Source organism: Lissotriton helveticus, chromosome 8 (assembly GCF_964261635.1).
Source record: "Lissotriton helveticus chromosome 8, aLisHel1.1, whole genome shotgun sequence".
Taxonomy (NCBI): domain Eukaryota; kingdom Metazoa; phylum Chordata; class Amphibia; order Caudata; family Salamandridae; genus Lissotriton; species Lissotriton helveticus.
In genome coordinates this window covers 1,523,582,534-1,523,597,409 of record NC_136069.1, presented here as the reverse complement: position 1 = coordinate 1,523,597,409, position 14,876 = coordinate 1,523,582,534, and the positions used below count along the sequence as shown (strand labels likewise).

Below are 14,876 nucleotides of genomic sequence, written 5' to 3'. Positions count from 1 at the left end.
CCCTTCCATGTCCTTCCGGGATAGCTTCCTGGTTTTTGTGCGCATAGCTGCGACCAGAAAGCTAGCAACCCCGAAGATTATCTTGGTACTCCCTAGTAACTGCAGATGAAGAAACGCTGGGCGCACCCGAGTAAAGCCTGCTTCCCTTAAAATAGGGACCAGGTATAGTTTTCTACTCTTCTTGAAATGCTCACAAAACATTACAAAGTGTAAAATGGACTGCTCTGAAAAATTATCGCAGCTACAGGGTATTGACTCATCTAGCACCCCCCATACAGGGAAGACTCCTAGAGAGTACTGGATGATGTTGAACCTAAATCTAACAAGAAGGTGTCGATGGTATGGAGGGCTTACAATTGTTAGATAAGGTTCAATCGACGGTGTGGTCAGGAGGAGAAAATTTGCTCTTGCTCTGGGTTTAATCAACTCCTCACTCTCCCGCTTTAACGCTGCCCTCCTCAGGAAATTTTCCTTAATCCATTTCACGTCCCCCTTGCAGATTGTATTAGGGTGGCTAAAAAGGTTGGGCCTACCAAGACTTTCCAGGGCGCCCTTCACATAAGCTAACCACGGGATCTTTAAAGCATTATCCAACACCATACAATCCCTAAGAATAATGTGGTTAAGCCTAATTTCATTATTCAGCCAGATTTTAGCCCAACATACCAATGGTTCCAAGAGAAGCTGATCAGTAATGAAGCCCAGGCCTAACTCTGTGTGTAGGGAAAAAACTGGGGTGGATTGTGGAACACTTAGTAGTGATCTTAGAAACTGATTTTCCACAATCTGCAAATCACCGGTTGAATAGTAACCCCACAGCGCTGCGCCATAGGTGGCTATGGAAAGGCATTTTGTTTTGTACACTTTCAGTAGTGCCTCCATTGGACGTGAGCCTAGTCGCTTTGCAAAGCTTAGCAAGGCTGAGGGGGTTACGGCAAGTGACTTAGCGCACACCTGCGGTTTCCATGAGCCCTTCTCCTCAAAGATCACACCCAGGTAAGTGAAGACCTGTACCCTTGAGACCCCCACACCACAACAACTAAAACTTTTTAGTTTTTTTGGCCTTTGCCGCCTCCCGGCCACCATAACATGAGATTTTTTATTATTGACCACGAGGTCGAGTTTCGCCATAAAATCACCAAATGCATCCAGAAGCTTTTGTAGCCCCACTCCCGTACGAGCGAGGAGGACCGCATCGTCTGCGTATAGCAGAACAGGCACTGCGGCCCCTCCCACGTACGGGATGTCAAGTGTGGACCCTCCAGTGCTTTATCCAAAGAGTTGATGTATAAGGTGAATAAGAGTGGGGCTAAAATGCAGCCTTGCCTCACTCCTCTTCTGGATTTAAAGGGTCTGGTGGTATTGCCATCCTGGGTTATTCTAATGGAAGCTGATAAGTCTTCATGAAGGGCCGCCAAAAAATCTATAAGAGGAGGATCAAACCCTATCCCAGCTAAAATGGCCCATAACTTGGTCCTATTGATCAAGTCAAAGGCTGAAGAAAGGTCCATAAATGCAAGGTATATATGACCCTCTTTTGCCACAGTATATTTGCTAACCAGTATATGTAAATTCAGGCACTGATCAATTGTGCCCCGTTTCTCACGGAAACCATACTGGAGTTCCGAGAGCACCCCCTTCTCTTTAGTAATGTTGCTCAGTCTAGTCAAGATAACTCTGCCGAGAATCTTGACAGCGGAGTCAATTAACGATATCGGCCTGTAACAGGACGGATCGTTTCTTGGCCCCTTCTTATATATTGGGACGATAGTTGAGGTGGCCCAGGATTCAGGGAACCCCGCTGTAACCGTTGCATTAAAAACGTTAGTAAGTATTTTGGCCCAAAGGAGTGGACTCGAGCTGTATAAGTCTGCCGGAACACCGTCGGGTCCTGGAGCCTTGTGTTTGGTCATCTCAACTATTGCCTTGTTGACCTCCACTTCATTGAAAACAACAGGGGGGGCTGATGGAACCTACTGGGTGCTGGGAGCATATCACTCTTGTAGATCTTACTAAAATGATCAACCCATTGATCTTCAGAGATTACACAGTCCATGACAGTATTGGTTGATGTAGAAAAATAAGGATGGTTAATGAACATCCAAAATTTGGAGCTATCCTTCAAGGTATTGGTCGATATTAGACTATCCCAAGCCTCACTTTTAATAGACTTTTTCCGCTTTTCAATCGCCTGTCTATATTTTTTCCTAAGCCCAACCACAAGGTCTTTATTTCTTGGCTGTTGTTTTAGGGCTTGAAGTAAATCCTTATGTGTCCTTGAGCATTCTTTATCAAACCATCTTGGGGTGGAGAGATCAACCTGCTTCTTAGTGCAAGTTAATTCCTTATTAATGTTAAAACAAATAGTGGAAAAAGAACTAATAATGGCACTACCCTCAGATGTACTATCCATACAAATTGACATGTCGTCTTGGGAGTTCTGTACAAGGTTATTCATAAAAGAATCCGGCACCACCTTTGCCCATTTTAGTCTGCGGCCCTGGTCCTTAGGGACAAGGGTATCACTGCGACCCCCCAGACGCTCAACCTGGGTGACGCTGTTGAGGCCCATGTTCAGGAGCAGGACCACTGGGTTGTGATCGCTAAAGGGGGAGGGAATCACTTCGTAAGATACCACCATGTCGATTAACCCTGGTGTGATAAAGATATAGTCGATGACCGTGCTAGCATCTCTGCCAACAAAGGTTGGTGTTCTTACGTCCTCCCATGACCCGTGTGCCTCATACAAGTTTTGGTTTGCTAATAAGTTCTCCAAATCCGCCCCCTGTGGAGTGTGCTCAAAATGAGTACTGAGAGCTCCTGGTGGGCCCAATAGCTCCTTATTCTGACATCCCCAATTACACGGATGAACATTAAAATTTCCCAATAACAGGGTTTCGAATAAAGCAGATTGCTGTGACTTATATGTTATTAAAAAAGAAGTTAGGGAACTCAAATGTGAACAGCTTCTATCTCTATCAGGTGCGTTATAGAAGTTGATTATCAAGATTGAGGGGGAATTTGGTCTTGCCCACTCTATACCTAGTATATTATCAGATGAAAACGCTATTTTCCGTGCAGAACCCCGCAATTTTAAGGAAATAAATATATACAGGCCCCCCTTGTGTCTGCCACCCTCCCCAGGGGTGGCTTTAGTAGAAAAGCTCCGATACCCATCCATGAAAAAATCCCCACTGGAATCCCAAGTTTCCTGGAAACCCAGGATATCATATTGTGTGATTAGATTTAACCATCTTTCATCAGAGACTTTCTTTTTTAGCCCAGCAATGTTCCAGCTCATTGCAGTGACATGGCGACCACTAGCTACTGTAGTGACAACCCGAGATGGTGAAACAGTGGGTGGTTGTCAATCATTTGTATCTAGCATAGAAGTGTTTAGAAGAGGATGGAACCTATTGCTGAGTGTGATCCCTGGCCCATGACTGGGGGTATGCTCTACTTCGGATGCTATTACTAGAGCACTATTTGGCCTTACCCGCAATAATGCCTGCTGGGTTTGATAGGATACATGAGTCTTCACTCCCTGTCTCTCCACACTGCCTAAGGGGACTGGGGCATAAGGGAAGTTTGTTTTGGGTTGAAGGTATGAGGGGGGAGGATAAAAGTACCCTAATGGGAGTGGTCTGATGCCTCCACTCCCTGGGTCAGAACCATCCCAAAGTAGGGAATCTGCAATGTTGGGTGTATCAAAGTTAACAATCACGCAATCTCCAGCAATGCATTTAGGCCTCCGCCCCACCCATTCTACCCTTCGTGCCGCTATAATATGTTTACCCACATCCAGACTGCCACTGCTGAACTGGCCACACCATCTCCTAGTTCTATTTAGCAAATCTAAATCGGATTCCCTCTGTTGTGGTTTAATGCGCGGAATCCCTGTTAGGATGACAACTAGGCTTGTTGCCTCCGGGGGGAGATCCACTGGGCGGCTCAGTCTATTACTGGGCTTACTGGAGGGGTGCACCTGTGGTCTAGGGGTAGGTAACGTATCTGCCCTCCCCATCTCCTCGACCCCTACTAAATGGGTCCCCCGTGCTAAATCAATATTTTTATCAAGTGACAAGGATGCAGGTAAATGTTGCGAGCTGTGCACTTCCATTTGTCAACTAGATAAAGCCGCAGTTGATGTTATAACCCTCGCCTCATGTTCACATGCCACTCTGCTTCTAGTGTGGGGCTGACAGCGTGGGCAATGTATATTAGGCTCCGTGAGATATTTGTCAATCCTTTCACATTTTTTCATAATGTTATCTACACATGATTTGAGAGTGTCCACAATGTCTTTGGCCAAATTCACAAGTAAAGGTTCCAAACGGGATTCGATTAAGCCCTCCACTACCTCAACCAAATTGTCCTGGAGGCCCTGGAATGTCTGTTTATCCGCTTTAGCGCCATGTACTTCATGTGACTTCTTCCCTTGTAAGTTTTTAGCCTTATGTCGCGTGTTTACAGTAGAAACCACATGTACAATATCGCTATCCAGGGCATGTGGAGGGGTAATGGCCCTGGGAGCAGGGGAAGCAGTAGAAGTCGCGACTTCTATAATGGGTTCCAGGGGGATGTGTGTAACATGCTCAGGAACCACTGTGTCTATTAAATTCCTCCTCTCTGTATCCGAGCGGTCAAGGCCCAGTTCTTTTTCCGCACTAGCAATTTCATCGTTTAATGCCCCTACTGCAGATGTCAGGTATGAAATAATGGTCTCTGATTTCTTAGGGACTTTAGCCTTCTTACCTTCACCACCAATCGTTGTTAGCTTGCGTTTTCCCATTGCGAGGGGCAGAGTCTCTGGCCCTGCCCTGCTTCCTCCTGCCAACGACTGCCAAAGACTGTCCCGCCCTTGTCCCGGGCTTCTCCCGGACGCTCCCGCGCGCGACTCGCGGGGCGAATGGGGGTGTCAGCCTTTTACAGGCGCCTCCGGGCGCTCTTAGCACGTCACGGGCGCGCTGCCGCCCCAGGGGCTGCTGGGGAGTGTGGTCCGCTCGACCGGGCTGCCTCCCGGCGTCCTGCTGCTGCCGCCGTTCCCCTCAAGGCTCTGGCCCGCTGGCGTGGCAAAGGTAGGTTTTTGGTGTTCCCCCCGGGCTCCCGGGGTGTCAGCCTTTTACAGGCGCCTCCGGGCGCTCTTAGCACGTCACGGGCGCGCTGCCGCCCCAGGGGCTGCTGGGGAGTGTGGTCCGCTCGACCGGGCTGCCTCCCGGCGTCCTGCTGCTGCCGCCGTTCCCCTCACGACTCTGGCCCGCTGGCGTGGCAAAGGTAGGTTTTTGGTGTGCTTAACATCGCCTCTGGCTGTGGACGGACAGCTCGGTGCTCCCTTTCCGAAGACTCCTGTTGGGAACTGTTCTGGGATCGTAACTGCGACATTTCCCTCCCTGCCATTCTCAGTATGACTGCGATGGAAACAATGTCGGGGGTCTATGTTGGTGGGGAGGGCGCTTAGTGATGATGGGGTTCTCAATAATTTAACATCTTTGGCTCGTCTCCGGACGTACTTTGGTGAACTCTTTAAGCACTATGACTCTCCTGCGGAGACGGCAGTTCGGCCGGAAGGGTTTTGCATGCTTGATCGGAAGGGCCAAGGCTTAGACTGATTGACTGGGTTTGTTATCGTGGCCTCGGTGGATGTGGGATTCGCTACCATTGTGCTTCTAGGAGGGTGGGTGGTGTTTAATGTTTCCCCTGCTTCCAACGAGTTTCTTAATAGATAGCTGGATCTGTATACAGGGTATGGCTTGGATCTGGCAGGGGGAAGGGGGGGCCGGGGGCCCACATGGAGACGGCCCTCCTCCATTTTCTACTTTTAGTTATTGTAGTTAGATGGGGCGACAGGCACACTGCTAGTTGGGGACTGGCGGAAGCTACATGCAGGGGTGCAGGATGGGGGGTGGGGGTAGGGGTTTTTGTGTTGTACGTGTTTATGTTTTTTCTTGGAATCCTGTTCGAATCCTGATATTGGGGGCTGTACTAACGAGTAATCCTGTTTTGTGGGTGGACGGGTTCTGAGGGCTGTATTGTTTGAGCTGAACTTTGAAATGCGTTGCGTTTCTTGTTGCTGCGTGCTGGTTGCGATTCTTGTCTTAACCCAGTTATTTACTGCGCTTCATTTCTCCTGCCACTCGTCATTGCTCATCGTGGTGATAATCCTGTTTTCCTTGGGTGGAGGGGTTTGTGGGCTGTATTGGTTGGACTGGGCTCTGATTTGTACTGTGTATTATTTTGTGGCTGCATGCTTGCTAAAGTTTATGGCTCAGCTCACTCCTTAGTGGCCATCCGTCTGTCCTGCTGTTTCTGCTTGTGCATCTCCTTTTTGTTCCGTAATGTATGGCACCCGCTGTTGGTTTTCTTTGTTTTCTATTAATAAAAAGATTTTTTTTTAAAACCTAGATGCAAACAGTTAGGTGTGGATTTAATAAAAACCTGTTAGACGTTTGCAACATGTAGTGAGCTATCCTATAAATTCCCTTTCACATATGGTTTAACATTTCTCTTTTAACCTGTTCCCAACTCCCTCAAAGACATTTATCCCCCTAAATAACACTCGCAACAAAGCAGAGTTAAAAAATAAATTCACAGCACGAGGAGAAGTCCGAAGATCCAATTTTCAAGAATACCCGTCAAAACCTTCTCTTCCATTTCATGATGCTTACAAATGCATATAATATGAGAATTAGCTTCTGTCACAGTACAGACTAGCCAATAAATTGTTGCATCTGTTATTACGTTTATGCGATTCTTCGGAAACTCAAAAATTGCAATCTGTAGAAAACATACACGTATTATCTTAGGACTAATTTATCTACATAATCAACTGATGTTGGCAGGAAAATCCTTTCTCTTCATTAGTTTCAGCTGAAACCCATGAATAACTGTTCTCAAATTTTTCAATAAAATAAATTATTTCCCTATGAAACCTCTTGGTGCAATTGTTTCCAATGTTCCTCATTAAACTGCGGCACTTGGCAAGGCTGAGCACGTCCCACCATTGCTAATAACATCGCATATATATAAAATTCTCAGACTCTCAGCAACAACTCATTTTTAGATGCAGCAAAGTTCACTACAACATGTTTGAAGCAGGTCCTTGAACCTAACCTAACAATTCCCACATAGACAAAACTACATAAAACACCCTATCAATTATACATTAGGTAAGAGAGCTAGGGTCACTATGTAAATCAGGGAGCTTTGTGTCCTTGTCAGGAGATTGAAGCGCTATATAACCGGTACAATACAATACAATATCATTCTGAATGCCAGATATGAATGTTCTACATATAGAGACTCCACAATAACCGCACTAAAATTAGGCAGTCATCAGAGTGAATAGTAGATAAAAACAGTGGCTACAGTTGCCACACCCGATAAGGGGCTATCTGGCTTCCTTGGCAATAGTAAAACTCTGATAAAATCAATGCATTGCTTTGGCTGAGTTTAGGCTCTATTGAAGTTGCACCCATAAAATAAGCTAAACCTAATTACTTTGCCAGTGCTTGTTTGCGATTACTAGCTTGTTCCGACCATTAGTCTCCTGCTGTCGGACATATGCAATTCCAATTGATCATACAGATACATATTATCACCATGCTTATGGGTTATCTCGGAGATACAAAAAACACCAGTCACTGTTTTTCCTGATATTAATCATCATCATATAACTTTATTTCGGCCTCCAGGGTCCTAAAGGTACAAGTACAAATAAAACAGTACATAGTACATAAATAGATAAAACGGTACAATTCAGCATCAGGCAATGATGATTGATCTGAATGCATTACGTCCTGGAGGGCTGTGGCATAATGGACAAGTTCTGGGGCTGTCCACAGCCGCCTCCAGGATAACAAGGTGCACATCTTAACTTTTCCAGCAACGCTTCTTACTCCATGTCCAATAAAAGTAGGTACAAAGTTGTGCTCGGGGAAAGGAATGCGAGATTATGAAGGGGTTTATTTTCAGTACTGGTCAGGGTTTCAATGTTGGAAAAGCCCCACAACTCTGCCCCATAAAGAGCTGAGCCCAGAGCTTTAACCTCATAGAGGTTGAGTGCAGGCGGAAAGGGTTTGGTGTGAGATGCAAGATATTCTTTAAGGGTTGCCCCGGTAATTTGTTTGAGTTTTAAGAAAGGTTTAGTGACATGGGGTTTTCAGGACATGCGTCTACTAAAGGTGATACCCAAATAAGTGAAACAGTACCCCGTATCAAGAAGTCCCCCTCCCCCAATACCATGGCCTTCTTGGAATTATGGAGGTTAAACGTCATCAGCTTTGTTTTAGTAGTGCTGATCTTAAGACCCCTAGCGAGACAGAACTCCTCGACTCGGACCAGGAGTTTCTGTAGCCCACTCAGGGTCTTAGAGACCAAAAGGGTGTCGGGCCAGTAAGGGTGCGTCTGCTACAACCGGAGATAAGAATGATGCAATGCCATTAATAAATACAGAAAAAAGTGTTGGGACCAGTATGTAACCCTGCCTTACACCTTTAAGGACCAGAATCTCGTCAGTCAGCTCATCCTGATCTGATACATGCAAAATTTCCCTCATGGAGGCGAATTACCAAAGCCAGTATATTCAATGGCATTTTCATGTAAATGAGGTCCTGCCAAAGAATGGAGCATTGGACACGATCAAACGCAGATCTCAAATCGACAAAGGCTTGTCTTTGCCGATGATGACAAGAGCACCAATAGATCAGAAGAAAACAGAAGGCCTGATTGATGGTGGAGACTTTCGAGCGAAAGCCCTGATAGTGACTAAGGATGTCCATCTCAAACATCCAGTCCTGAATTTTGGCAAGCACACAGCAGCAGAAGACTTTCTTATCCCAAAAAAAAGAGAATGACAAAATGGAAAAATAAATAATGAAAATCAATTAGCTGTTCTGTGGGCGTTTGTTCTTATATTTTGATACTGTTTGGTCTATTTCTATTGTGGGGACACCCGTTTTCATGTTTTTAAGTAGATATTTTCCCCTGGTGGGTTGTTCCCTTTGAATCAGTTTTTTGCAGGGTCCCTCTTCTGTTTATTGAACTGAATTTTGGCAAGCACACAGCAGCAGAAGACTTTCTGGATGCAATCAATTAAACGCATGGGCCTGTAGCTGTTTGGGGCAGACCTGTCACCATTCTTATAAATGGGTATGTCAGTGACACCTTTCCACGACTCGGGATGGAAGCCCTAGCAGCGATAGTATTAGCAAAGGTTGGAATATAACGGGACCAAGCCTCTGTATCAGATAAAAAGACATCGGCCAGGACGCCTTAGGCCCTTCCCCTTGCAACAGCTCAAAGAGATTGGGCAACATACAAGATGTCAAACAGGGGCTTAGAAGGATAGTGAGCAGGGTAAGGTCGAGATGGATTCAATAGGATACAAGAGGTATCTGAAAATAGATTTGCAAAGTGATCAGCCCAGAGCGGGGAGGCAACATTATTTTCGGGTTTCGGTGCGACTGTGGCTCCGTTACGGGAGACCAACTGCCAGAATAGAATAAAATCCCTGTCAGCACAGGCATCATTAAGGTTGTTCCATCTCTGCTCGCCCAAACTCTTTTTATCAAGAGAAATGGCGATTCTGCAGGCTTTCCTAGCCAAAGGAATGCTATACATATCTCTAGTTTTGATGGCACTAACTAGAGAGCGCTGAAGCTTACGACATTCTGTGTTGAACCAGGCACTGTCTTAGGGGTGCCTCGTTTTTTGCAGTTGGCCTGGACTATGAAAAGTCATGATATATGTACAAAAAAAGCTACGTGAATGAGAATCGCTTGTTCTTGGGCAGCAGTGTCCCATCTTAAGCTCTCCCATGACATGATTGAGGTCTGCAGTGAGAGTCGAAAGGATATCGGGGTGATCTACCACTTAACTCCAGTTTAAGTGGTGTCTGTCAGAGGTCAGTCTGGTATCCTGTGTAGAAGGAGACATACCAGAGATGAGAGAAACTGTCAAGTACAATGCCCGCATGGTCAAGGAAAGAAGGTTGTGGTCGCTTTCGATCCACTCAAATACACAAGTCAATAACTAGCGGCTATAGCCTAGGGTCAATTAAGATATCTATTCTGCTGATGTGAAAAGGTCTATTAAACGTATGGGCCCTTTCATGGTCAGATATTGTGCGGCCGTTAGCAGCCCTGACCCGTATTCAATAGTTGGAGCCTTTAGTTGGAGAGCGATTTGTGTCTATTTGTGGATAGGTGGAACAGCCCAAGCTTTGCTTTCAGTTTGTGTTAGGTGTGTATCATCAATATCGAGGGGCTCAAATGTGGAATTAAAGTCGCCTGCCAGTATTAGATGCTGGATGACGGAAAAATGGTCAAGAAAGTTTTCCATTGTTTTTGAATAGTGCATCATATTGCCCCTCCTCAGGTCCCTCTCATGTAAACATTAAATATAATAACCCTAGGCTTGGAATTGTAACTGAGCTCAATGGCCAAAATGGCAGGTGATTCAGTGGAGAGTTGTCATATTTGGCAAATAAAAGCAGCTTTGAGCCGTGTGACCTTCCACCAGAAGGTCTGCCCCTTTAGCTGGGAATTGCTGGAATAAAAAAAACTGAGATACACAAGCCTGTGGATTGGTTCCAGAGACCACATCTCCTGGAATAAACATAGGTCATAATCATCCCTAAGGGTATTCCAGTCGGGATATGCTGTCTTGGACCAGAGTCCAGCTACATTCCAGGAGATTAGTGACAACTTTCTGGGCTCGGATTTTGTGGGAGCCTTGCCACATAGGCTAGAGTGCGAGACTTAAGGCACGGTGGACAATAGAATACTATTAGAAGATCTCGTGAAATCCACACCTGCTGAACTCGTATGTGAAGTCCAGAGTGCAGTAGGCGAAGAGGTCTTATTAGAAGAGTGAAAAATAACAGGACGCGTTGTAGAGACAATAGGTATGTAAGCAGTCTTGAGGTTCGGGATAGGTTTGGAGGGGGCATTAGTGGAACAAAAATTGGAAGGAGCAGCAGCCTATCTGCTGTCCTTCACAGTATGAGGTCTACTGGAGTTAGATAGAAACGGGTTGGCCGTATTCGAGCATGTGTTATGTGCCCTTGCAAGTTAATCGTTCTCACTAGGAGGTGAGAGGCAGGCTGCCAGCCGTATCGGTGCCGACTGAAGGCATAGAATATTTAAACAGGATATTGGCGTGACCGTGGGAGAATGTCCTAGCTTCAAGGGCTACCAAGTTGCTAGCCAGATCCATGCTGCCTATTATTCTCTAGATTCAATCATTAACAATGTCCTTTGTAGTGGAGAGACAGAAGAATGCTTATCCAAGACCATTTAGTTTTCCTAGTCAGAGAAGGATGAACCACGGACACTACAGCACCAACACTCGCTCACCGTGGGAGCACCAGACTACAAGCATGTGATTCATAATGAACTGGAACATTTAACAACTGGAGAATAAACAAGCAACAAATGGCAGTGTTTTCAATGAGGCTTACAGGGAGGTGGGTTAATTACAGTAAGCAGTGTTTAGTAATTCTTGGGGAACAGGTAGTGTGGTTTCATTGTTGGACTAAAGCAATAAAATGGATGACAATCACTTAAAGAAGGGCTGGAAAGTGCTACACTAATGATAACATGTTAGAAAACAAAAACATCCTATGCAGACACTCGTGTACCTATACTAATGTTAGAAGGGACCAACCAAAGGAGTATTCTGCAGTGTGGCCATAAAGACAATAAGCACTTGATCATTGAGAGCAACTTTAAAATGAGAAATTGGAATACACACGTTTCCAGAAATCAAACCTTGGTAAGAAGCAGCTGACATCGTAGGTAGGTTGCAGAAAAATCGGCTATCCCCGCTAGCTCTGACTGAAGCTCTCCAAGTCGCTGGAGGTCTCTGATAAAGAAAAATGAAGAATATACAAATATTTTCTCAGTGTCCCAAAACATTTGTTGATACAAAAACAACATCCTAAAATAATTACTTTTGGACACAAAAACAACATTTCCCAAAAAAGTGTTTATTGAGAGCTCTTTTATAAGCTGGAGGACAAGGTTTTCTCAGGGTGCAGTGAAAGCATATCATACTAACCAATCTATTGTTGTTCATTTACTCCAGGTAATTTTCGATTTGCAGAAATGCCAATAGTTAAAATTCATATAAAGGGGAAAAGAGAAACTGGAGAGGTTTTCTGAAATTGGCACTTGCAGTCATTTGAAAATTGGACACTTACAATTTGGCATTTACATAAATGCAATATGTCACAAATCCTGAATAAATAATATACATAATATTGACCGTTCTCAATATGGGAGGCCTTGATTGGTGTCACGTGTCTTAAAAAGGAAAACCCACTAAATGGAAAGTACAAAATGGCCAATTCTAGCAATCAAAATAGACAACTAAGCTTCATTTCTTTTACCACCAGGGAAAAAATGAATGTTAAATCCAAGAAGAATCAAGAACATTGTATGAAGTATGTAACAAATTAGGTGCTGACCTAAGTAGAGGCACTAATGTTACTAGTATGGCTCATTGAGGACTCACTGCTATAGATTTATTTTTTTACACAACCTTTTCATGATATTACATAATCTGGCTGCTGCCTTGTTGTTTGGTTTAGGATTTCTTTAAAAAATAAAACAATAAAAAAATGTAAAGTAAAAATAAAATGAACCAATTCTTATCTCTTCAATTCTGCGCCTTGCACATTCCTACAATGAGTAATGCTACATTCCATCTCCCTCCCAGAACAACTATTAAACCAAGGTGGGGGATTGGGTGGTGCCAGAGGTCATCATTTACTTCATTTACTCTATATGTTCATCAGAATCGCTGTATCTAGAATCACTGTGCAAAGGAAAAGGCGCCCAATACTCACAAACACAGCAGTAGGTGGTAGCAGACTGCACACTGGTTGGGGTGACTTAACAGGACATACTCTTAACAATAACATCACAGTGGACTCATTTTATGATTCCTCTTGGTCTCCAGAGGTTAGGCGATAGGAAGGACTTGGCTACAAAGCACACTAGGGAAGAGTTAATCAACACTGCAGTGATGTATGAAATACAAGGTGCTCCGGATGCAAGATCGTTTCAAGATGTCCATGTGGGCTATGTAATACAAGGTGTCCTCTAGCTGAGAGGTTTCCATAAGCCTATTTACAGGACATAAGGTGCACTGAAAGCTGTGCCAGTGCCCTATAGGTGTCCAATGTCCATTTTTCCAGGACTGGGAGTGCATTCAGCAAGGTTCCTCTTCAGAGATCCTTACAATAAAATATGAATTAAAAAGGCCACAGAAGAAACTGAATATTCTGCGAATTGTACAGACTCAGACCTTAAGGAATAGCAACTTAAGATCTAAAAACTGTCAAGGAAATTATAAAATGATTTAAAACTCTGCCCCGAGTCCTTTCTAGAAGTAAGGAACAACTTCAAAGCCAATGAGCGCTTCTAGTGGAGCTATCAATGGCGCCTTTAACCTACACTGGGTGCCATTCTTTACCACGTTCAACATTGCATCTATTCATTCGCATGCACTCTCAGGTCATTTTACTTTATTGTGAACTCCAGAAGTTCCTGCGTTCCCTGGGAGTCAAGATGCTGGAGATTATAAACTCTTTCAAGGCTCTGTTGCAAAAACTGCTGCGAAGGGTCCTCATGAGGGGTAATGCTGTTGGAAAGTGGCAACGATGTCAACTTCTTACTTGGTAACTGCATCAAAAAAAGAAATAAAACAATACTTTCAACTGGCACGTAAGCATTTAAAATCCTACTGTGTAGATAAATCACATCTATTTCGATACGCATTAATCTGGTTTCTACATTTCTTTCTTTTGTGCCTGAAGCTTAGTGACATCACATTTTTACCCCATTAGACATATTAATCCATGCTCATACACAATGATAGAATAAGTATGGGTGGGGGGGGGGGGGGTCACCCATGATTCTTTTTGGAATGAGCCTCTGACCCTTATTTCCATTTTGTACATCAAAAAAGGAAAAAAGCCTTCAACCTCTTTAAGGTCACTTCAAAGTAATACTTTCTTTAAAAAAACTAACGATAAAAAGGTTTAGTCAGTAGAACTGAGTAGTGAGCAGGAAAGGCAATAGGCAATTTATAATCGAATAGCTCACCCAATAAGCATAATAGAAACCTAATTGCTGAAGGATGGCATATTCACCAAATACATCTGAATGGTCTTGGAGCAAAAGGCAGACTCAGACAGGTGAAAGAACTATGATCAAATACTAATAAAATCAAAAGGTACCATACTTCAAATTGTTTGGTGCATTGGTACCAAACCATAAAGGAGAAGTATGATTTATGCTTCTCAAAAGAGAAAATTGAATGTAGAAGGACTAAGTAATGCGAGCTGATAAAGGCCTAGACTAACTGTAGTAATGAAGGTAACAGCTCAGAACAAAAATTATTATTTATACACCAGGACAGACAGGAAAAAAACAATGCCTATTGCCAGAACTACTGCCTTTATTATGGAAAGGGAAGGAACCTCAAATGTTAAAAAGAGAAAGGTCACTGTGACTCGAAAAATCTAGAATGCATCCTAGGCCTGAAAGTCAAGAATAGATAAAGGACCACACACGAAAACTCATTGTTGAGTCGAACGCGGACGGACCGAGTCATTGGAGACGTTGTGCAAGCTTCCCCAAGAAAGAAAATACAGCAACATTCTAATGACGAAGGAAAAGGGTACCTTTGTTCAAACAATTCAAACAATCCAAACAACTGGAGGTGGAGAACTACCAGGACACTATTAGAGACTAAATTATTTCTAGAAGGCCACTGCCATGAGACAATTTTTGTGAGGGAACAGCCCCTGGTGGAGGGATCAATGCCAAGAAGGCGATCACATGTTTTTAACCCTTCTGCTGCAGGGATTC

At 44.1% G+C, this 14,876-nt stretch overlaps 1 protein-coding gene across 1 annotated transcript in view; it reads right to left on the bottom strand.

The window, feature by feature from the left end:
- INTS4 (integrator complex subunit 4) overlaps nt 1-14,876 on the bottom strand; it is a 297,022-nt gene that overhangs the window by 96,367 nt on the left and 185,779 nt on the right. Inside the window, exons 15-16 of the mRNA XM_078658501.1 lie at nt 13,528-13,685; nt 11,769-11,862 (exon numbers count right to left, since the gene is read on the bottom strand). Coding sequence (XP_078514627.1) covers nt 11,769-11,862; nt 13,528-13,685 — 252 coding nt within the window. The remainder of the gene's footprint in view (nt 1-11,768; nt 11,863-13,527; nt 13,686-14,876) is intronic.